Below are 24,394 nucleotides of genomic sequence, written 5' to 3'. Positions count from 1 at the left end.
CTATTGTATGAATTGAATGAATGAATATTGAATGTATTATGTGGGGCTATACGAAAATGTGGGCCGATATGACCCATTTACGAACTTACTAGAAAAATGCATGGAATGGACATTTGTGTCCAAGTGTAGGCACTTCAATTTCAGGCATAGTGGTGAGCCTAAGTCCCCAAAGATTAACTCCTCGGTCGGATCCTTCGAACAGCGGGGAATTGCAAGATTCTTCTGGGACACGATAAAATTTGCAATGTCGGTTGGGCAGACTTTGTGGATTTGTAGATATTTTTAGATATTTGTAGACCTGTGATACGTAGGCCGTTAATATTCCCATTTTGAAGGCTATTGGATGAATTGAATGAATGAATATTGAATGTATTATGTGGGGCTATACGAAAATGTGGGCCGATATGACCCATTTACGAACTTACTAGAAAAATGGATGGAATGGACATTTGTGTCCAAGTGTAGGCACTTCAATTTTAGGCATAGTGGTGAGCCTAAGTCCCCAAAGATTAACTCCCCGGTCGGATCCTTCGAACAGCGGGGAATTGCAAGATTCTTCTGGGACACGATAAAATTTGCAATGTCGGTTGGGCAGACTTTGTGGATTTGTAGATATTTGTAGACCTGTGATACGTAGGCCGTTAATATTCCCATTTTGAAGGCTATTGTATGAATTGAATGAATGAATATTGAATGTTCGAAGTTTCATGAAAATGCGATACTTACTTTGCTTTCTATGAAATTGAAATCTTGCTGTACAGCCGATGAACCAATTTGTGTCTGAGAAATTTGTTGCAAAATCAATCAATCAATTCAATTCAAGCCTTAAAGAAAAAAAATGTACATTTATTTCTTTCTATTTCTCTTTAATCTTTACAAAATTTTGACAAACAATATTCAAAATTTTGCTGTTGAAAACATAAGCAAGTAAGTAAAGGTTCAGGTAGACGTACCACAAGTAATAAAGTAATATTATATTACTTGTGGCATATATTTTTCGCCCTGCCCTGCCCTGCAGAATTATGTTATGGCACCGTTATTCGAATGTATTGAATGTGAGTACGGTTACGGGGTTGGTTATGGCTACGGCAATATTGTATGTATGTACGTATGCCTTAAAGGCTACAATCGGACATGGCCGATCATGTGATACTTATGCACCATTATAAATTACGATAAAGTTTTTGTAGATCTGAAAGTCTTTTGACTGGAATGAACGATTATCCTAAGCGACTGCTCTCTGCCAAGCAATTGCAAAATCTGAGAAAAATACAGCTTCATCTCCAATAGTATTAGGACTCCACTCTGATGATAGCTATGAGGATTGGACAATAATTGCGACCTCTAGAGTGAGTACAATTGTGAGAACAAAAGTGAGAAAAAAAAAAAAACAATTAAAAATGCAGTAAGTTCGGCCGGGCCGAACTTTGAATACCCTCCACCATTTGAAAAGAATTAGAAAATTTTCAAACAAATAAAATCCAAAAAAAAAATTTTTTTTAAATCTTTAAAATATCTAATATAGGAAGGTGCCGTTATATGAGGGCTATACGATATCGTGTACCTATATAAATAATTCTCTGCCGAGGTATAAAGTACCCACAAGGAACTCCTTGTGCGGATTTTCATACAATTCCATTGGAAAATGTTGCTAAAATCATCAAAATACCGAATATCGGGGGTACCTTTATACGGAGTCTATACGATATAGTAGACCTATATTGATGATTCTCTTTCAATGGATAAACTACTCACAAAGAACTCCTTGTGTAGAATTTCAGACAATTCCATTGAAAAATGTGGATAAAATCATCGAAATACTAAATATCGGGGGTACTGTTATATGGGCGCTATACGATATGGTGGACCTATATAGATAATTCTCTGCCGAGGTATAAAGTACCCACAAGGAACTCCTTGTGTGGATTTTCAGACAATTTCGATGAAAAATGTGGGTAAAATCATAAAAATACCGAATATCGGGGGGTACCGTTATATGGGGGATATACGATATCGTGGACCATCAATAAAATGAAATATTTACAGTTCACGGTTTTATTAGATTACATGAATTTAATACTTCTTAATTTCTAACTTAAAAATCTTCAAGCTGTTGTAACACTCAACACTTCACAACTTCTACTCTGTGCACGAACGAATTTATGAATGAATGTTCCCTGTAAATTTAAGCGCTTACTTGCCTTTTTGAAAATCTCCGTCTTTCATTTTGGCTGTGTTTAATATTTTGCTTATCAAAGCTTCTTACTTCGTTTTTGCCTGCGTTCTATTATTTCTACTTTTGCTGTGTTCATTACTTATTACCTAAATTAGTGGAAGGCGCAATGTAATTACAGCGTTCTACTGAGCCCGTTCCTACATATATACTTTGTAAAAAAATGTTTGTAATACATGTAAAAGACAAGATGCTATGATTGCGTCACACATTTTAGTTTTGCACTAATTTCTAAAGATTGCAACGTATATTTCATTTAATACTTACAGTTTTCAATATTCTCACCAACAAGCTCCTCTAGATTGGATTCCCAAAATCTTGACCAGAATGGTTTTAAAACGGCTAACCTGTGTGGAAAAGGAATAGTGAGAAAATGAATTTTTTAAAGATAAAATTTATTTAATATACCGGGCCGCAATTGTTGGAATGCTGTATAGTTCGGTTATTGAATTAAATGTAATATTGGTAGATTGAAATAAATATTAGCAACGGGACAGAATGCTTGAATCAATTTCGCCGGATTTATTGTAGGGATTTCAGGCAATATCCTTTTAAAAATTTCCAGGATAAGTCCTCGTTAAGCAACGTAGTTGTTATTTCAAATTATATTTCCTTTGTAATAATTCAGAAGGTGTCCTTTTAAATGTTCAGGCAGCTTCCATTTAGACTTTCCAGTGACCTTTCAAGTTTGTTTGTGATCACTTTTGGCGTTTTTAGCTATTACTTGCGTTCACTATTTTAAGAGTGAATTAATAAAAACTTTAAAATGGCCATAATTCCTTAAATATTGAGTTTTCGGTGTTTTCACCTATTATTTGTGATCACTATTTTAACAGTGAATTAATAAAACTTCAAAATGGCCATAACTCCTTAAACATCGAGTTTTCAGCATTTTTAGCTATAATTTGTGATCACTATTTTAAGCACGAATTAATAAAAACTTTAAACTGGCCATAACTCCTTAAATATTGAGTTTTCGGCGTTTTTAGCTATAATTTGTGATCACTATTTAAGCACGAATTAATAAAAACTTTAAACTGGCCATAACTCCTTAAATATTGAGTTTTCGGCGTTTTTACCTATTATTTGTGATCACTATTTTAAGAGTGAATTAATAAAACTTTGAAATGGTCATAACTCCTTAAATATCGAGTTTTCGGCGTTTTTAGCTATAATTTGTGATCACTATTTTAAGCACGAATTAATAGAAACTTTAAAATGGCCATAACTCCTTAAATATGGAGATTTCGGCGTTTATAGCTATTATTTCTGATCACTATTTTAAGCACGAATTAATAAAATGGCCATAACTCCTTAAATATTGAGTTTTCGGCGTTTTTAGCTATTATTTGTGATCACTATTTAAGAGTGAATTAATAAAACTTAAAAATGGCCGTAACTCCTTAAATATCGAGTTTTCGGCGTTTTTAGCTATAATTTGTGATCACTATTTTAAGAGTGAATTAATAAGACTTTAAAATGGCCATAACTCCTTAAATATCGAGTTTTCGGCGTTTTTAGGTATAATTTGTTATCACTATTTTAAGCACGAATTAATAAAAACTGTAAACTGGCCATAACTCCTTAAATATTGAGTTTTCGGCGTTTTTAGGTATTATTTGTGATCACTATTTTAAGAGTGAATTAATAAAACTTTAAACTGGCCATAACTCCTTAAATATTGGGTTTACGGCCTTTTTATACCCTCCACCATACTATGGAGGGTATATTAATTTTGTCATTCCGTTTGTAACTCCTCGAAATACTCACGTCAGACCCAACAAAGTATATATATTCTTGATCAGCGTAAAATTCTAAGACGATTTAGCCATGTCCGTCTGTCTGTCTGTGTGTCTGTCTGTCTGTCTGTCCGTCTGTCTGTCTGTCTGTCTGTCTGTCTGTCTGTCTGTTGTAATCACGCTATCTTTCGAACAAATTGAGATAGATGGCTAAAATTTTGCGCACATGTTTATTTTTCCAGTAGGCAGGTTAAGTTCGTAAATGGGCCATGTAGGTCCAAGTTTTCATATAGCCCCCATATAACGGTACCTCTCGATATTCGGTATTTTGATGATTTTAGCGACATTATTCACCGGAATTGTTTCAAATTTGGCATTTGAAGTTCGTAATGGATACTACAGCCTAAGACAGAAAATTATCTGTGCAGGTTCACGTCTTCGTATAGCCCCCATATAACGGTACCCCCCGATATTCGGTATTTTGATGATTTTAGCGACATTATTTAACGGAACCGTTCCAAATTCGGTATTTTGATGATTTTAGCTACATTATAAACAATTTTTTCTTCATGTTTCGCATTTAAATGTTGTAATAACTTATGACAAAAGTTGCGTAAAATAGTGATCACAAATAATAGCTAAAAACGCCGAAAACTCCATATTTAAGGAGTTATGGCCATTTTAAAGTTTTTATTAATTCGTGCTTAAAATAGTAATCACAAATAATAGCTAAAAAGGCCGAAAACTCAATATTTAAGGAGTTATGGCCATTTTTAAGTTTTATTAATTCACTCTTAAAAAAGTAATCACAAATAATAGCTAAAAACGCCGAAAACTCAATATTTAAGGAGTTATGGCCATTTTTAAGTTTTTATTAATTCGTGCTTAAAATAGTGGTCACAAATAATAGCTAAAAACGCCGAAAACTCCATATTTAAGGAGTTGTGGCCATTTTAAAGTTTTTATTAATTCGTGCTTAAAATAGTGATCACAAATAATAGCTAAAAAGGCCGAAAACTCAATATTTAAGGAGTTATGGCCATTTTTAAGTTTTATTAATTCACTCTTATGGCCATTTTAAAGTTTTTATTAATTCGTGCTTAAAATAGTGATCACAAATAATAGCTAAAAACGCCGAAAACTCCATATTTAAGGAGTTGTGGCCATTTTAAAGTTTTTATTAATTCGTGCTTAAAATAGTGATCACAAATAATAGCTAAAAAGACCGAAAACTCAATATTTAAGGAGTTATGGCCATTTTTAAGTTTTATTAATTCACTCTTAAAATAGTGATGACAAATAATAGCTAAAAACGCCGAAAACTCCATATTTAAGGAGTTATGGCCATTTTAAAGTTTTTATTAATTCGTGCTTAAAATAGTGATCACAAATAATAGCTAAAAACGCCGAAAACTCCATATTTAAGGAGTTATGGCCATTTTAAAGTTTTTATTAATTCGTGCTTAAAATAGTGATCACAAATAATAGCTAAAAACGCCGAAAACTCCATATTTAAGGAGTTATGGCCATTTTAAAGTTTTTATTAATTCGTGCTTAAAATAGTGATCAGAAATAATAGCTAAAAACGCCGCAAACTCAATATTTAAGGAGTTATGGCCATTTTAAAGTTTTTATTAATTCGTGCTTAAAATAGTGATCACAAATAATAGCTAAAAACGCCGAAAACTCCATATTTAAGGAGTTATGGCCATTTTAAAGTTTTTATTAATTCGTGCTTAAAATAGTAATCACAAATAATAGCTAAAAAGGCCGAAAACTCAATATTTAAGGAGTTATGGCCATTTTTATACCCTCCACCATACTATGGAGGGTATATTAATTTTGTCATTCCGTTTGTAACTCCTCGAAATACTCACGTCAGACCCAACAAAGTATATATATTCTTGATCAGCGTAAAATTCTAAGACGATTTAGCCATGTCCGTCTGTCTGTCTGTGTGTCTGTCTGTCTGTCTGTCCGTCTGTCTGTCTGTCTGTCTGTCTGTCTGTTGTAATCACGCTATCTTTCGAACAAATTGAGATAGATGGCTAAAATTTTGCGCACATGTTTATTTTTCCAGTAGGCAGGTTAAGTTCGTAAATGGGCCATGTAGGTCCAAGTTTTCATATAGCCCCCATATAACGGTACCTCTCGATATTCGGTATTTTGATGATTTTAGCGACATTATTCACCGGAATTGTTTCAAATTTGGCATTTGAAGTTCGTAATGGATACTACAGCCTAAGACAGAAAATTATCTGTGCAGGTTCACGTCTTCGTATAGCCCCCATATAACGGTACCCCCCGATATTCGGTATTTTGATGATTTTAGCGACATTATTTAACGGAACCGTTCCAAATTTGGTATTTGAAGTTCGTAATAGATACTGCAGCAGAAAACAGAAAATGGGCCATGTAGGTCCACGTCTTCGTATAGCCCCCATATACCGTACCCCCCGATATTCGGTATTTTGATGATTTTAGCGACATTATTTAACGGAACCGTTCCAAATTTGGTATTTGAAGTTCGTAATAGATACTGCAGCAGAAAACAGAAAATGGACCATGTAGGTCCACGTCTTCGTATAGGCCCCATATACCGTACCCCCCGATATTCGGTATTTTGATGATTTTAGCGACATTATTTACCGGGATTGTTTTAAATTTCGCATTTGAAGTTCGTAATGGATACTTCAGCCCATGCCAGAAAATTGTCTGTGCAGGTCCACGTCTTTGTATAGCCCCCATATAACGGTACCCCCTATATTCGGTATTTTGATGATTTTAGCTACATTATAAACAAATTTTTCTTCATGTTTCGCATTTAAATGTTGTAATAACTTATGACAAAAGTTGCGTATGCATGTATACGTCGTCGTATAGACATTCGGTATTTTTAAGATTTTAACAGAATTTTTAAAGGATTTTTATACCCTCCACCATACTATGGAGGGTATATTAATTTTGTCATTCCGTTTGTAACTCCTCGAAATACTCACGTCAGACCCAACAAAGTATATATATTCTTGATCAGCGTAAAATTCTAAGACGATTTAGCCATGTCCGTCTGTCTGTCTGTCCGTCTGTCTGTCTGTCTGTCTGTCTGTTGTAATCACGCTATCTTTCGAACAAATTGAGATAGAAGGATAAAATTTTGCACACATGTATATTTTTCCAGTAGGCAGGTTAAGTTCGTAAATGGGCCATGTAGGTCCAAGTTTTCATATAGCCCCCACATAACGGTACCTCTCGATATTCGGTATTTTGATGATTTTAGCGACATTATTCACCGGAATTGTTTCAAATTTGGCATTTGAAGTTCGTAATGGATACTACAGCCTAAGACAGAAATTTATCTGTGCAGGTTCACGTCTTCGTATAGCCCCCATATAACGGTACCCCCCGATATTCGGTATTTTGATGATTTTAGCGACATTATTTAACGGAACCGTTCCAAATTTGGTATTTGAAGTTCGTAATAGATACTGCAGCAGAAAACAGAAAATGGGCCATGTAGGTCCACGTCTTCGTATAGCCCCCATATACCGTACCCCCCGATATTCGGTATTTTGATGATTTTAGCGACATTATTTAACGGAACCGTTCCAAATTTGGTATTTGAAGTTCGTAATAGATACTGCAGCAGAAAACAGAAAATGGACCATGTAGGTCCACGTCTTCGTATAGCCCCCATATACCGTACCCCCCGATATTCGGTATTTTGATGATTTTAGCGACATTATTTAACGGAACCGTTCCAAATTTGGTATTTGAAGTTCGTAATAGATACTGCAGCAGAAAACAGAAAATGGACCATGTAGGTCCACGTCTTCGTATAGGCCCCATATACCGTACCCCCCGATATTCGGTATTTTGATGATTTTAGCGACATTATTTACCGGGATTGTTTTAAATTTCGCATTTGAAGTTCGTAATGGATACTTCAGCCCATGCCAGAAAATTGTCTGTGCAGGTCCACGTCTTTGTATAGCCCCCATATAACGGTACCCCCTATATTCGGTATTTTGATGATTTTAGCTACATTATAAACAAATTTTTCTTCATGTTGCGCATTTAAATGTTGTAATAACTTATGACAAAAGTTGCGTATGCATGTATACGTCGTCGTATAGACATTCGGTATTTTTAAGATTTTAACAGAATTTTTAAAGGATTTTTTTTATTTTATTTATTTATTTATTTTATTTTTTTTGGAAATTGCCAAATTTGTACCAAATGGTGGAGGGTATTAAAAGTTCGGCCCGGCCGAACTTACAGCTTTTTTACTTGTTAGCTATTATTTATGATCTTTTTTGGCGTTTTAAGCTATTATTTGCGTTCACTATTTTAAGAGTGAATTAATAAAAATTTAAAATGGCCATAACTCCTTAAATATTGAGTTTTCGGCGTTTTTAGCTATAATTTGTGATCACTATTTTAAGAGTGAATTAATAAGACTTTAAAATGGCCATAACTCCTTAAATATCGAGTTTTCGGCGTTTTTAGGTATAATTTGTTATCACTATTTTAAGCACGAATTAATAAAAACTGTAAACTGGCCATAACTCCTTAAATATTGAGTTTTCGGCGTTTTTAGGTATTATTTGTGATCACTATTTTAAGAGTGAATTAATAAAACTTTAAACTGGCCATAACTCCTTAAATATTGAGTTTTCGGCGTTTTAGCTATTATTTGTGGTCACTATTTTAAGAGTGAATTAATAAAACCTTAAAATGGCCATAACTCCTTAAATATCGAGTTTTCGGCGTTTTTAGCTATTATTTGTGATCACTATTTTAAGAGTGAATTAATAAAAACTTTAAACTGGTCGTAACTCCTTAAATATTGAGTTTTCGGCGTTTTTACCTATTATTTGTGGTCACTATTTTAAGAGTGAATTAATAAAACTTTAAAATGGCCATAACTCCTTAAATATCGAGTTTTCGGCGTTTTTAGCTATAATTTGTGATCACAATTTTAAGAGTGAATTAATAAAACTTTAAAATGGCCATAACTCCTTAAATATTGAGTTTTCGGCGTTTTTAGCTATTATTTGTGATCACTATTTTAAGAGTGAATTAATAAAACCTTAAAATGGCCATAATTACTTAAATATTGAGTTTACGGCCTTTTTAGCTATCATTTGTGATTACTTTTGTAAGCACGAATTAATAAAATCTTTGAAATGGCCATAACTCCTTAAATATCGAGTTTTCAGCGTTTTTAGCTATAATTTGTGATCACTGTTTTAAGCACGAATTAATAAAAACTTTAAAATGACCATAACTCCTTAAATATTGAGTTTTCGGCGAATTAATAAAAACTTTAAAATGGCCATAACTCCTTAAATTTTGAGTTTTCGGCGTTTTTAGCTTTTATTTGTGATCACTATTTTAAGCACGAATTAATAAAAACTTTAAAGTGGCCATAACTCCTTTAATATTGAGTTTTCGGCGTTTTTAGCTATTATTTGTGATCACTATTTTAAGAGTGAATGAATAAAACTTTAAAATGGCCATAACTCCTTAAATATTGAGTTTTCGGCGTTTATAGCTATTATTTATGATCACTATTTTAAGAGTAAATTAATAAAAACTTTAAAATGGCCATAACTCCTTAAATATTAAGTTTTCGGCGTTTTTAGCTTTTATTTGTGATCACTATTTTAAGTAGGAATTATTAAAAACTTTTAAATGGCCATAACTCCTTAAATATTGAGTTTTCGGCGTTAGCTATTATTTGTGATTGCTATTGTTTAATTTACAATTAAATTATAAACCTAAAACGTAACCCGTCATTATTTCTAATTATTTGCCATCATAGCATTTTATTCAACTTTGAACTTTCGTTCAAAGTTAGCGATGGCAAATTCTAACGAATATTGTCTGTCAATTTACGCGGCTCTTGAGGCATCTTGGCTTTCTCGTTGCTTTTTCTCTTCTCTTGTTTTACGGATCTTCGTCCTAACATCTCTGCAACACCATTGTACAACAAGGGTAAATTATATATTAGTTTTTCGACTAATATAAATCATCAATAAATCCGCCAATTTTTTAATTTCAAAAATATTAATTACTTGTGTTTTATTTCCCTTTTTATACCCTCCACCATACTATGGAGGGTATATTAATTTTGTCATTCCGTTTGTAACTCCTCGAAATACTCACGTCAGACCCAACAAAGTATATATATTCTTGATCAGCGTAAAATTCTAAGACGATTTAGCCATGTCCGTCTGTCTGTCTGTGTGTCTGTCTGTCTGTCTGTCCGTCTGTCTGTCTGTCTGTCTGTCTGTTGTAATCACGCTATCTTTCGAACAAATTGAGATAGAAGGCTAAAATTTTGCACACATGTATATTTTGCCAGTAGGCAGGTTAAGTTCGTAAATGGGTTATGTAGGTCCAAGTTTTCATATAGCCCCCATATAACGGTAACTCTCGATATTCGGTATTTTGATGATTTTAGCGACATTATTCACCGAAATTGTTTCAAATTTGGCATTTGAAGTTCGTAATGGATACTACAGCCTAAGACAGAAAATTATCTGTGCATGTCCACGTCTTCGTATAGCCCCCATATAACGGTACCCCCCGATATTCGGTATTTTGATGATTTTAGCGACATTATTTAACGGAACCGTTCCAAATTTGGTATTTGAAGTTCGTAATGGATACTACATCCTAAGTCAAAAAATGAGCCATGTAGGTCCACGTCTTCCTATAGCCCCCATATACCGTACCTCCCCCGATATTCGGTATTTTGATGATTTTAGCGACATTATTTAACGGAACCGTTCCAAATTTGGTATTTGAAGTTCGTAATAGATACTGCAGCAGAAAACAGAAAATGGACCATGTAGGTCCACGTCTTCGTATAGGCCCCATATACCGTACCCCCCGATATTCAGTATTTTGATGATTTTAGCGACATTATTTACCGGGATTGTTTTAAATTTCGCATTTGAAGTTCGTAATGGATACTTCAGCCCATGCCAGAAAATTGTCTGTGCAGGTCCACGTCTTCGTATAGCCTCCATATAACGGTACCCCCTATATTCGGTATTTTGATGATTTTAGCTACATTATAAACAAATTTTTCTTCAAGTTTCGCATTTAAATGTTGTAATAACTTATGACAAAAGTTGCCTATGCAGGTATACGTCGTCGTATAGACATTCGGTATTTTTAAGATTTTAACAGAATTTTTAAAGGATTTTTTTTTATTTTATTTATTTATTTATTTTATTTATTTTTTTTTTTTTTTTTTTGGAAATTGCCAAATTTGTACCAAATGGTGGAGGGTATTAAAAGTTCGGCCCGGACTTACAGCTTTTTTACTTGTTATTTTATTTACACTGCTCCGCAACATTTTGGTCCTTCGAGCCGGATACGGACTTTCCAGCAACAACAACTAACCTGGTTCTCCTTTTTTCATCTACAAGGTTTTGACATCGTCAACACAATCAACCAAAATCATCAACTCTCGCATCATCTGAACACTCATCATCATCATCATTTATTTTCATAAATTCATCTATACATCACTAAAAGGTACGTACCGTCATTTTTAGTGAGCGTTCGCGAGTGTTCAATAAAAAAAAATATTCTCAAATAAAATATTAAATTTAATACAAAAACAAAAAAGTGCTTAACTACGGTCGTTCGTTTCGTTTACTTAAGTGTCCGTCCGTCGGTAATTTGATTTTTCGTAATTTCCAACAGTGCCGGTTTCTCATTGTGTGTAATAATTCTCTTCAAGAATATTACACTCATAACACATTTACACATATTCGCTCTTATTTACGATATACGCGTAAAAAGAAATAAAAAGTGTGGTGCAAATAAATAAGCAGTGATCTGTGATTTACATTGTTGTTGTGATTGGTGCATTTGTGTTTTTCAACAAAAAAGAGAATTCAAATAACAATAACAACATACTAGTGGTATATAACAACAACAATACGATCACATATCAGTGCTGTATGCTTGTGTTGACTGACTTGTGTTAGGTAGGCAGTAACTACCACACGGTGTAGTAGGTGTGTTCATTACAAAAAGTAAAAATTGTTTATTAGGTCTGTTCGGGCCAAAATTAAAAAATATGTTTTTTTTTTCCAAAATTTTGATTTTTCTTAAAAGTTAACGGTTCTGTTGGAAATTAACTACACCTAAGTCTGTTTTTACACGGTAGATTGGTTCCAGAAGAAGCCGTGTAAAAAAAAGCCGTGTAAAAAAGACATCGATCTTATACAAAAATGGGTGATTTGTTCCTAATCTCTAAAACCTATTAAAATTAGTGAAAAACAAGAATTTTTATTTTTTTCTTTACCAAACACGTCTTATTGCATTAACAGTTCACAAAATATTAACACGTTTCAATTGCTCTGACCAGTAAATTTTATTGTATGCACATAGTGCTATTCACATTTGCTTTGACCAGTAAAAATTGTTTGTACGCGCTAAAGGGGAATTCACTTAAATCTTTAAGCTAGTGTTCGCAAATTATCGATACTATCGATGGTTTCAGACTTTTTTCTTTCATAAATACTTGTTTGTGATGTGAACATACTTCGCAAAAATTAAATTTGACAAAAAAATTTAAGTACATAAAATTTCAAATCGTGCTAAATGGAATAAAATCGTGTAAATAAATTAAAAATATTCAATTTTCAAACCATGTTATATCAAAACCGTTTAAAAACAGACTTAGGTGTATTTCGTTATTGAATTCACCCTACATTCGGTCGTTTTGTATTTTGCTATAATAATATTCGAAAACGATTTTTTTGAATATCTAAATATTTATAACAATATTTTATTCAGTCTTGATTGCATTTTTGAAAAATCAAAAATTTACAGATTTTTTGCGATTTTTAGTAATTTATTCTTGGTTTTTAAATTATTTCTTTTCGGAAATAATTTTCTCGTGTATTATTCGATACACATAACCTAATTCTGAGTATTCTTCGATACATATTAACAAACCAACGTGTATTATCCGATACACAGTGAAAATATATACGATTTTCACTACATCGAGAAAGAGTATTTTATATTTTTTCTCATTTATATCAATTGTTTTCTTTTTAAAGATTCGCTTAAAAAAGTAATATCCTTTGTTTTGGTGTTGCAATTGTTAGTATTCGCTAACAAATAAAATCATTTACTTGGAATTTTGAAGTTTCTACAAAAATTACAAACATTTTGTTTCTGTTTTACTTGATTTTCATCCAGTAAACTTTTCTTATTATTCAAGATGTCACTTTCTACACTTGATTATTTTATCAGATCAACTGATGCTATTATTCAATTCGAAAGCAGCTTCAATGCTCTTCGAGATGAAGATCTAGATATTTACATTCTTGAAGTTCAATCTTCTGAAGCTAAGTCGCTTTGGGATAAAGTGAAAGATACGTATGACAAATGCCTTACGTCTATCAAACTTGCTGGCGAGAACCAAGAAACGGACCTCGAATCAGCACAAAGTAAATATAATGCTGCATTTAAGGCATATGTCAACGTCATCGCATCAACAAATAGAAAATTGGATCAGCTTCGTGCTTCGCAAAAGCCCTCCAATTCTTCTTCAATCCAAACTCTACGTTCAAACTCTGATCATTTATCCCAAACAAATCCTCCATCGAATATGAATTCCAACTTTTCTAGTACTCCTGGAAGAGATGCCTCCCATACTGATGATATTCTCTCGTTGTCAGGTGTTTCACACCAAACGGGAAGGTCAATTGAACTTTTCGCTTCAAATGACAATGTTATGCATAGTTTAAATCTTCCGCCTTGCGATATTGATGTTTTTAATGGTGATTTTCTTTCGTGACCTACATTCAGAGATCTTTTTTCGGCGGTTTATATCAACAACAGCCGGCTTAGTAACATTGAAAAACTATGTTACTTGTTGAAAAAAACTAGTGGTGAAGCAAAATATATTATTTCAAAGTTCCCTTTGACGCATAGAAGTTTTGATTTAGCGTGGCAAGCATTGAGGGAGACATATGACAATGTCCGTATATTGGTTAACAATCAACTTAAATTACTTTTTGATCTTCCGGTTCTTGACAATGAGTCTTCTTTGGGTTTAAAAAATCTTCAGCGGGCAATCAATGGATGTATATCGGCTATGGCGATCTACGATGTTTCTACGAACGATTGGGATCCCATATTAGTCTTTTTATGCATACATAGATTACCTAAAAACACCGTCTCATTGTGGGAACAGACGGTGAAAAACAAATAGGCATTGTCATCTTGGAAGGATTTGGATCATTTCCTTACGGAACGGATTCAAACCCTTACGTGTCTCCGAGATATTCGTGGCATAGATTCCTCTAGAAAATCTGAAAAGAAGGTGCGAGCTCATTTTTCAAAGACAGCTCCTTCTATTAATTCATCTTATGGGCCTTCAGGTAGAGTATGCGTTCTTTGTCCGAAATCTTTTCATCCTTTGCGTTTGTGTCCAGAATTCAACAAATTATCAGTAGTAGGTCGCTTTTCAGTACTCAAACGGTTCAATTGTTGTATTAATTGTCTTACGATTGGTCATGAGGTCAAAATGTGTAAGTAAACATAACTGCGGCAAATGCAAAAGCGGCATCACACTCTTTTACATCGTGCGATGTCCAATTCTGTAGTTCCCGTTCCATCAACGACTTCTCCGAGGTCGATTTCAAACCAACCTTCTTCCCAATCTAGCAATGCGAATCCAAATCTTCCCTCGACTTCGTCAGGTGTATCGCACTCTGCCAATAGGCAAGTGTATCATATTTAGCACAACAAAACTGTTATATTAGGTACAGCAATGGTTCATTTGATTCATCAAGGTATAACATACCCTGCTCGTGCCTTAATTGACCCAGCTTCTGAAGCTTCCTTCATTACTGAAAACTTACAACGTCGTCTTGGTATTTATTCTACGTCGACACAAGCTTCGATTTCTGGCATTAACCAAACCTTATCCACTACATCAAGCAAATTGTGTTCGTTATGCATAGGTTCTCCTATCGATACATCGAATTGTCAGCGTTAATGGTTCCCGCTATTTCTGGCAATTTACCATCTTTTTCACTTGGTGGTGACTTAATTTACCGTTTGCCAAATATTCGTTTGGCTGATAGAAATTTCTATGAATCTAGATCAGTTGATCTACTCCTGATTTATATCCTAGAATTCTTCTTCGAGGAATTCAATCCAACATTTTCGGGTCATTAATGGCTCAAAATACTGTTTTTGGCTGGATCATTACTGGTCCAATTCCCTATTCCAACATAATGGTATTAAGTACCACAAATTATTCCGAAGATAATCCTAACAAGACACTTCTTCGATTCTGGGAATTGGAAGAACCTCCAAAGCCCGCAATTCTGTCTCCTTCGTACAAGTTTTGTGAGGAAAATTACAAAAGTACAACGTGTCGGGACTCAGATGGCAGATATATTGTCAAACTTCCCATTATACCAGAATTCTCAGGTCAGTTTGGTCACTCCAGGACCAACTGTTTACGTCAATTTTTCCGTAATGAGGCTTCCCTCATTAGAAAAACACAAATTAAAACCATTTACGATGGGGTGGTCCGGGAATATTTAGAATTAGACCACATGAGACTGGTTTCTACTTCGTCAGCAAGCTCTACGGTTTGCTACTTACCTCACCATCCGGTTATTAATCCGGATAAACAAACAACTAAATTGTGTGTGGTTTTCAATGCCTCAAACAAGACTTCTAATGGGAATAGTCTAAATGATATTTTTTATGTCGGCCCAACTCTTCAGTTTCTAAATTGGTGACTTTTCAAATTTGTTTTTAACTGCGACATAACACAAATGTACAGACAAATTAGAGTAGATCCTGCTCACACCCCCTCCAAAGAATTGTTTTTCGGGATTCTCCCAACAAGCCGGTTCAAGAATTTGAACTTCAAACAGTAACATTCGGAGTAAATTGTGGTCTATATCTTGCCTTTCGGACTTTACTACAATTGGCCGATGACACAGAAAATGAATTTCCATTAGCTGCACATATCCTTCGGAGGTGCATGTACGTAGATGACGTCTTAACCGGCTATCACGATTTGGAGACGGCGCACAAATCTAGAGACCAACTAATTGGTGCTCTATCTTCCGCAAAATTTGAATTACGTAAATGGAAGCCAATGATCGCAGTATTTTACAACCACTTCCTTCAGATCATCTTTACGACGCTCAGCTTCTAACTTTCGTAGAAGCTAGCAGTTCAAAACCGCTGGGTATTCGTTGGAATGCACAGCTGGACCATTTTTATTTCAGTGTAAACGCGCTGGAACATCGGTCCAAATATACTAAACGGGAAGTTTTGTCAACTATCGCAAAATTATTTGATGCAGTTAGATGGCTAGGACCAGTTATAGTGGTCGCAAAAATAATTATGCAACGTATTTGGCTCGACAACATTGGTTGGGATGATTCGCTTCCGTCTTCGACGGAACGTGAATGGCAGAAATTTGTTGAATCCTATCTTGACGTCAATTCGATTTCTATTCCTCGTTGGGTCCAATATTCTCCGAATTCCCAAGTCGAGCCTCATGTCTTTTCTGATGCCTCAGGAAAGGCATACGCAGGGGTAGCTTACATTCGTGTTATAGATTCAAATGGCACCATCTTCACAAATCTGCTCTCATGCAAAACAAAAGTAGCTCCGCTCAAATCTATTTCTTTACCTAGATTAGAATTATGCGGTGCAGTGCTGGCATCCGAACTTCTAAAAGGCATTCTAAACGAGATTGATATTTCTTTTAACAAAATTTATTGCTGGAAAGATTCAACAATTGTTCTTTCCTGGCTTCAAAAAACGCCATCAACATGGTCTACTTTCGTAGCAAATAGGGTCTGTCGTATTCAGGAGAATGTTGGGCAAAATAAGTGGTTCCACGTTCGGTCTGAGGACAATCCTGCAGACTTAGGCAGTCGGGGGCTTTCTTCTTCGGAGTTGGCTTCATCACAAATTTGGTGGCATGGGCCACAATGGCTAGGTCTTGATAGTTCAAATTGGAATATTCAAAACGTTTCGCTTGAAACTGTTGTCGAACTTCGCCCAGTTAAAAGTCATGTAACTTTTATACAAAACTATGAAGATATCTTAAATCGATTCTCTTCCATAGATACGGCGCTCCGCGCCATTGCATGTATCTAAGGTTTTTCTATAATACCCATTCCGCTCATCGTGGCAAATATCAGTTTGAAGGTTCCATCCCCACTAATTCCGAAATCCAAGCAGTCAAATTCCGTCTGGCTGCTTAAGCTCAAAAATCATTTTATTCAGAGGAATACTATGCGTTGCTACATGAAAAGCCAATCAATTCAAAGAGTTCAATCTTATCCTTAAATCCATTTCTGGATGAAATGGACGCCTTGCACAGTGTCCAACTCTTTCCATTTCTGAACGTCATCCAATTTTGTTACCATACCATAGTAGATTCGCAGAACTTTTGTTGGAACACATTAACATAGAGTCTATGCACGGAGGGAACCAATTAATGCTTCTCATTATTCGTCTGGAATATTGGATTCCTCGTGCTACTTCGTTGATGAGAAAAACAATAAGACATTTAAAATATGCATTTTAGCATCTCGAGAGTTAGAACGAGAATTTAAACTGACATTAAATGTAATTCGTAATAAGCTCCGATCCAAGTTTCAATACCAAGAACTTGCATTAAAGTTTAATCCAGCCGGAGCTCCACATATGGGTGGAATCTGGGAATCTGCTGTCAAAAGCTTCAAAACTCATTTTCGAAAAATGACTAAAAATCTTAAATTTACATTTGAAGAGATTTCGACAGCACTAACAAGAATAGAAGCTTGTTTAAATTCTCGTCCTCTCTGTCCTATGAATGATAGTCTTGATGATACGGTGGCGCTAACACCTGGACATTTTCTTGTCGGGTCTCCAATCCTTGCTCCCCCCGAGCCCATCATAAACGAATCTCCTTTGGATATCGGTATCGAAAATTGTAAGCGCTCTCTCAACAATTCTGCCTTCGGTGGAAAGATGAATATTTAAAGAGCCTCCACCATCGCTACAAGTGAAAATGTCCGCAACGCGATAGTCAAACGGATGATTTAGTAGTTCTTCGACATGAGCAACTACCTCCCACTCGCGTCGTAAAAGTCTATCCAGGAATCTACGGTCATGTTAGAGTCGCGGACGTGAAAACGGAAAACGGTATCGTAAAACGACCGTAGTTAAGCTTGTCATTCTGACTGACCAAGAATAGATAGTTGTCCTCTCTTCACTGCGCCATCTCCATTTTTTCGCAGATATGGAAAACTTGAGGAAGATGGCCTCTTCCCTTCCAATTGTGGATGACAACATCCCAATGTCGGATGAAGAGAGAGAGTTTGAAGACAACAATGTGGTTCCTTTAGGATCACAAGACTCGGCGTTTAAAGATATTATAGAAGCTCCTAATCAGAAGTCTGCTCCGGGTCTTCAAGCCTGCCAAACCAGCTCATCGGCTGATAAGAAGATGGTTGCTTCTCCTCATCGGGAGAATAGCACAGCAACTGTGGCTCTCCCCAGCACCGCATCGGTTGTCTCTCCTCATCAGGAGAATTGCACGGCAACTGTTGTGTCCAATCCGGGACTTTCGTCCCAAATGGCGGTTGATACCCTTCCGGTACTTGGACTATTCCTTCGGCGTCTCCCCATCGGGAGCTTGCACACGCCAATGAGGAAAACACAACAAAAAGTACGGCCACTATTCCTTGTGGTAATCAACCAGTGGCAGGATCTAGTCGTCCTCAGGGTCCGAAATGCCTAATGTGCATACAGAGGCATTTCTTGAAGGATTGTCCTGATTTTCACAAGCTTCCTTGAGAGAAAAAGATTCGATTTGTGGTCCAGAATATCTTCTGTTCGAATTGCTTGACTCGGTCCCACATTCTTAGAAATTGCTTCAGTATTCGACGATGCAAGAAGTGTAGCAGTAACCACCTCACACTTCTTCACTCCAACCACATACAACATGGAAAAGTCCGCCCTTCGGGTAGTAGAGACTATACGTCTCGTGCATTTAATTTGTCGCCCTCGTTCAATTCAAATTCGTCCGCTAAAATGAAGACCTCTGCTAAACGTCCGTCCGTTCGCTCTCATCAGATATCGTCCGGCCCTTCGGGGGCCGTCCGTCCGATAGTTCAGTCCATACAGCCCATTGGGGCCTACAATGGTGGTACAAATTGTTCTTCCGGACCGAAAAGTACCAGTTCGAGCGCTATTGGATCCTTGTGCTGGACATAGTCGAATTTGCTACACGCTGCCTAGTAAACTCCAGCTCAGCTCCTTAGACGTTGGCCAGGATTTGTTCTGCCAACTGACTTTACAGTCTTTTCACGACCAGACGCAGCTGCTTCGTGTATCCGCACTTAGCATGCCCTTGAGACATGTGGTCACTCCTGCGCAATCTGCGCCACACCTAATAAAGGACCACTATGCTGGGATGCAACTAGCAGATCCCGAATTCTACAAGTCCGCTCACATCGCACTAATTCTTGGTCCCGATGTGTACCCGAAGTTTATTAAATCTCAAACCCATTCGAGTCCAGGGTTCCCCTGGGCTCAACTAACTATCTTTGGTTGGGTGGTATCCGGTCCTTGTCCACTGTGAGGTTGCCCGAGATGATCGGCCTAAATCGAGACCCATGATCTACAATTTGTGGAAGGCAATCTTCTATTGCCTGGATGGTTCATCGACCATCACATGTTTTTTTGAAAAAATGAAAAAAAAAAAAAATATAAATAAACTGAATAAATAATGCTCAAAAAAGAATTGACGGTAATATCTTTCATTCATTTGTATTTTAAACTTTAGATTTAAGTATTATTGTTGTCAGCGTGACCGTTGTGACACTAAAGCATCAATTTTGCCACTTTTTTTGGGCTATGATACCTTTGTGCCACTTTTTTATTTTGATCCTAAATGAGCCGCTTTTTTTTACTTTTTGTGCCACTTTTCTATGAAATACATATATTTTAATCTAAACGCTGTATTTAAAACAATGAAATGAAATGAAATAATGAAAAGCGTCGTACGCTGCCATTTCCAATTAGCGATAGCAAATTTCAGAGCGAACGCTTTTATATTAGGTGTTTTAAGTGGTTTTCGCATGCTCAAAGTTGTCAACATTGTTGTGTTTGTTTATTTCTAGAAGACTCTATTGTTATTGTGAAATAACGTGGAACAGCTGTTAAGAGACATTTTAAATTACTTCAAAAGTGCAAGGAGGCAATCAGATTCTTTCGAATCTGTTTCCAGACGGGTACTGCAACACTATTTTATAAAAAAAAAAAATTTGAGACAAAATGTGGAAAGCAATTGAAAAAATATATATATTCATTCAAAATGTGTTATCAATAGTAAACAAGATATATTAAAATTTTTTAGTTTATGTTCTTAAAATAATGAACACTCTAAACACCTGTTTTCAAAACGAGTCTTCTTCACATATAATATACCTTTGTTCTATGAGAAAAGATATTTTACTTCAACTTTTGAGAAACTTTGTAAAAAAGGAATTCATAATTCGTCTTGAAATTTGGACCATTGATTATAAAAATTGTTTTCACATCAAAAACAAATAAAAAAGCATCTAAGTTCGGCCGGAACGAGCTTAATACCTCCACCACTTGGAAAATTAAAAAAAAAAAAAAAGATCCGCCGAAAAATGCCGTTAAAATAAAAACTGTTATATGGCTGTAGTACCGATTCTGAAATTCAAATGTGAAATTTGAAACAATGCCGGTCTGTCGGACCTGTATACGCAACTTTGTCAAAGACTATTAAGAGCTTCAAATACGGAATTTGAAACAATTCCTGTTAATAATGTCGCTTAAATCATAAAAGTACCGAATAAAGGGAGGTACCGTTATGTGGGGCTATACGAAAATGTGGGCCGATATGACCCATTTACGAACTTACTTGAAAAATGGATGGAATGGACATTTGTGTCCAAGTGTAGGCACTTCAATTTTAGGCATAGTGGTGATTAACTCTCCGGTCGGATCCTTCGAACAGCGGGGAATTGCAAGATTCTTCTGGGACACGATAAAATTTGCAATGTCGGTTGGGAAGACTTTGTGGATTTGTAGATATTTTTGATACGTAGTGATACGTAGGCCGTTAATATTCCCATTTTGAAGGCTATTGGATGAATTGAATGAATGAATATTGAATGTATTATGTGGGGCTATACGAAAATGTGGGCCGATATGACCCATTTACGAACTTACTAGAAAAATGGATGGAATGGACATTTGTGTCCAAGTGTAGGCACTTCAATTTTAGGCATAGTGGTGATTAACTCTCCGGTCGGATCCTTCGAACAGCGGGGAATTGCAAGATTCTTCTGGGACACGATAAAATTTGCAATGTCGGTTGGGCAGACTTTGTGGATTTGTAGATATTTTTAGATATTTGTAGACCTGTGATACGTAGGCCGTTAATATTCCCATTTTGAAGGCTATTGGATGAATTGAATGAATGAATATTGAATGTATTATGTGGGGCTGTACGAAAATGTGGGCCGATATGACCCATTTACGAACTTACTAGAAAAATGGATGGAATGGACATTTGTGTCCAAGTGTAGGCACTTCAATTTCAGGCATATTGGTGAGCCTAAGTCCCCAAAGATTAACTCCCCGGTCGGATCCTTCGAACAGCGGGGAATTGCAAGATTCTTCTGGGACACGATAAAATTTGCAATGTCGGTTGGGCAGACTTTGTGGATTTGTAGATATTTTTAGATATTTGTAGACCTGTAATACGTAGGCCGTTAATATTCCCATTTTGAAGGCTATTGGATGAATTGAATGAATGAATATTGAATGTATTATGTGGGGCTATACGAAAATGTGGGCCGATATGACCCATTTACGAACTTACTAGTAAAATGGATGGAATGGACATTTGTGTCCAAGTGTAGGCACTTCAATTTTAGGCATAGTGGTGAGCCTAAGTCCCCAAAGATTAACTCTCCGGTCGGATCCTTCGAACAGCGGGGAATTGCAAGATTCTTCTGGGACACGATAAAATTTGCAATGTCGGTTGGGAAGACTTTGTGGATTTGTAGATATTTTTGATACGTAGTGATACGTAGGCCGTTAATATTCCCATTTTGAAGGCTATTGGATGAATTGAATGAATGAATATTGAATGTATTATGTGGGGCTATACGAAAATGTGGGCCGATATGACCCATTTACGAACTTACTAGAAAAATGGATGGAATGGACATTTGTGTCCAAGTGTAGGCACTTCAGTTTTAGGCATAGTGGTGAGCCTAAGTCCCCAAAGATTAACTCTCCGGTCGGATCCTTCGAACAGCGGGGAATTGCAAGATTCTTCTGGGACACGATAAAATTTGCAATGTCGGTTGGGCAGACTTTGTGGATTTGTAGATATTTTTAGATATTTGTAGACCTGTGATACGTAGGCCGTTAATATTCCCATTTTGAAGGCTATTGGATGAATTGAATGAATGAATATTGAATGTATTATGTGGGGCTATACGAAAATGTGGGCCGATATGACCCATTTACGAACTTACTAGAAAAATGCATGGAATGGACATTTGTGTCCAAGTGTAGGCACTTCAATTTCAGGCATAGTGGTGAGCCTAAATCCCCAAAGATTAACTCCTCGGTCGGATCCTTCGAACAGCGGGGAATTGCAAGATTCTTCTGGGACACGATAAAATTTGCAATGTCGGTTGGGCAGACTTTGTGGATTTGTAGATATTTTTAGATATTTGTAGACCTGTGATACGTAGCCCGTAATATTCCCATTTTAAAGGCTATTGGATGAATTGAATGAATGAATATTGAATGTATTATGTGGGGCTATACGAAAATGTGGGCCGATATGACCCATTTACGAACTTACTAGAAAAATGGATGGAATGGACATTTGTGTCCAAGTGTAGGCACTTCAATTTTAGGCATAGTGGTGAGCCTAAGTCCCCAAAGATTAACTCCCCGGTCGGATCCTTCGAACAGCGGGGAATTGCAAGATTCTTCTGGGACACGATAAAATTTGCAATGTCGGTTGGGCAGACTTTGTGGATTTGTAGATATTTTTAGATATTTGTAGACCTGTGATACGTAGGCCGTTAATATTCCCATTTTGAAGGCTATTGTATGAATTGAATGAATGAATATTGAATGTTCGAAGTTTCATGAAAATGCGATACTTACTTTGCTTTCTATGAAATTGAAATCTTGCTGTACAGCCGATGAACCAATTTGTGTCTGAGAAATTTGTTGCAAAATCAATCAATCAATTCAATTCAAGCCTTAAAGAAAAAAAATGTACATTTATTTCTTTCTATTTCTCTTTAATCTTTACAAAATTTTGACAAACAATATTCAAAATTTTGCTGTTGAAAACATAAGCAAGTAAGTAAAGGTTCAGGTAGACGTACCACAAGTAATAAAGTAATATTATATTACTTGTGGCATATATTTTTCGCCCTGCCCTGCCCTGCAGAATTATGTTATGGCACCGTTATTCGAATGTATTGAATGTGAGTACGGTTACGGGGTTGGTTATGACTACGGCAATATTGTATGTATGTACGTATGCCTTAAAGGCTACAATCGGACATGGCCGATCATGTGATACTTATGCACCATTATAAATTACGATAAAGTTTTTGTAGATCTGAAAGTCTTTTGACTGGAATGAACGATTATCCTAAGCGACTGCTCCCTGCCAAGCAATTGCAAAATCTGAGAAAAATACAGCTTCATCTCCAATAGTATTAGGACTCCACTCTGATGATAGCTATGAGGATTGGACAATAATTGCGACCTCTAGAGTGAGTACAATTGTGAGAACAAAAGTGAGAAAAAAAAACAATTAAAAATGCAGTAAGTTCGGCCGGGCCGAACTTTGAATACCCTCCACCATTTGAAAAGAATTAGAAAATTTTCAAACAAATAAAATCCAAAAAAAAATTTTTTTTAAATCTTTAAAATATCTAATATAGGAAGGTGCCGTTATATGAGGGCTATACGATATCGTGTACCTATATAAATAATTCTCTGCCGAGGTATAAAGTACCCACAAGGAACTCCTTGTGCGGATTTTCATACAATTCCATTGGAAAATGTTGCTAAAATCATCAAAATACCGAATATCGGGGGTACCTTTATACGGAGTCTATACGATATAGTAGACCTATATTGATGATTCTCTTTCAATGGATAAACTACTCACAAAGAACTCCTTGTGTAGAATTTCAGACAATTCCATTGAAAAATGTGGATAAAATCATCGAAATACTAAATATCGGGGGTACTGTTATATGGGCGCTATACGATATGGTGGACCTATATAGATAATTCTCTGCCGAGGTATAAAGTACCCACAAGGAAC

At 35.9% G+C, this 24,394-nt stretch overlaps 1 protein-coding gene across 2 annotated transcripts; it reads right to left on the bottom strand.

The window, feature by feature from the left end:
- Nucleotides 1–42: 42 nt before the first annotated feature.
- LOC109612758 (uncharacterized) lies at nucleotides 43–23,089 on the bottom strand. 2 transcript variants are annotated; one of them, XM_059118927.1, is made up of 6 exons: nucleotides 22,901–23,089; nucleotides 22,230–22,476; nucleotides 21,902–22,140; nucleotides 21,566–21,812; nucleotides 21,247–21,476; nucleotides 20,936–21,157 (listed from the first exon to the last, which is right to left on the bottom strand). In XM_059118927.1, the coding sequence occupies exons 2-5, from the start codon at nucleotides 22,466–22,468 to the stop codon at nucleotides 21,314–21,316; spliced, it is 888 nt and encodes a 295-aa protein (XP_058974910.1). In that variant the 5' UTR covers nucleotides 22,469–22,476; nucleotides 22,901–23,089; the 3' UTR covers nucleotides 20,936–21,157; nucleotides 21,247–21,313. The 2 variants fall into 2 exon arrangements, 1 of the variants encoding a protein (XP_058974910.1); XR_009341661.1 differs by lacking the exons at nucleotides 20,936–21,157; nucleotides 21,247–21,476; nucleotides 21,566–21,812; ... (1 more) ...; nucleotides 22,230–22,476; nucleotides 22,901–23,089 and adding exons at nucleotides 43–336; nucleotides 426–662; nucleotides 727–824; nucleotides 2,501–2,580; nucleotides 2,642–2,907.
- Nucleotides 23,090–24,394: the final 1,305 nt, after the last annotated feature.

This window comes from Musca domestica, unplaced genomic scaffold, assembly GCF_030504385.1.
Source record: "Musca domestica strain aabys unplaced genomic scaffold, Musca_domestica.polishedcontigs.V.1.1 137, whole genome shotgun sequence".
In the NCBI taxonomy this organism is placed as follows: Eukaryota; Metazoa; Arthropoda; class Insecta; order Diptera; family Muscidae; genus Musca; species Musca domestica.
Note: the sequence above shows the minus strand (reverse complement) of the source record. Positions and strands in the feature narration are given on the sequence as shown.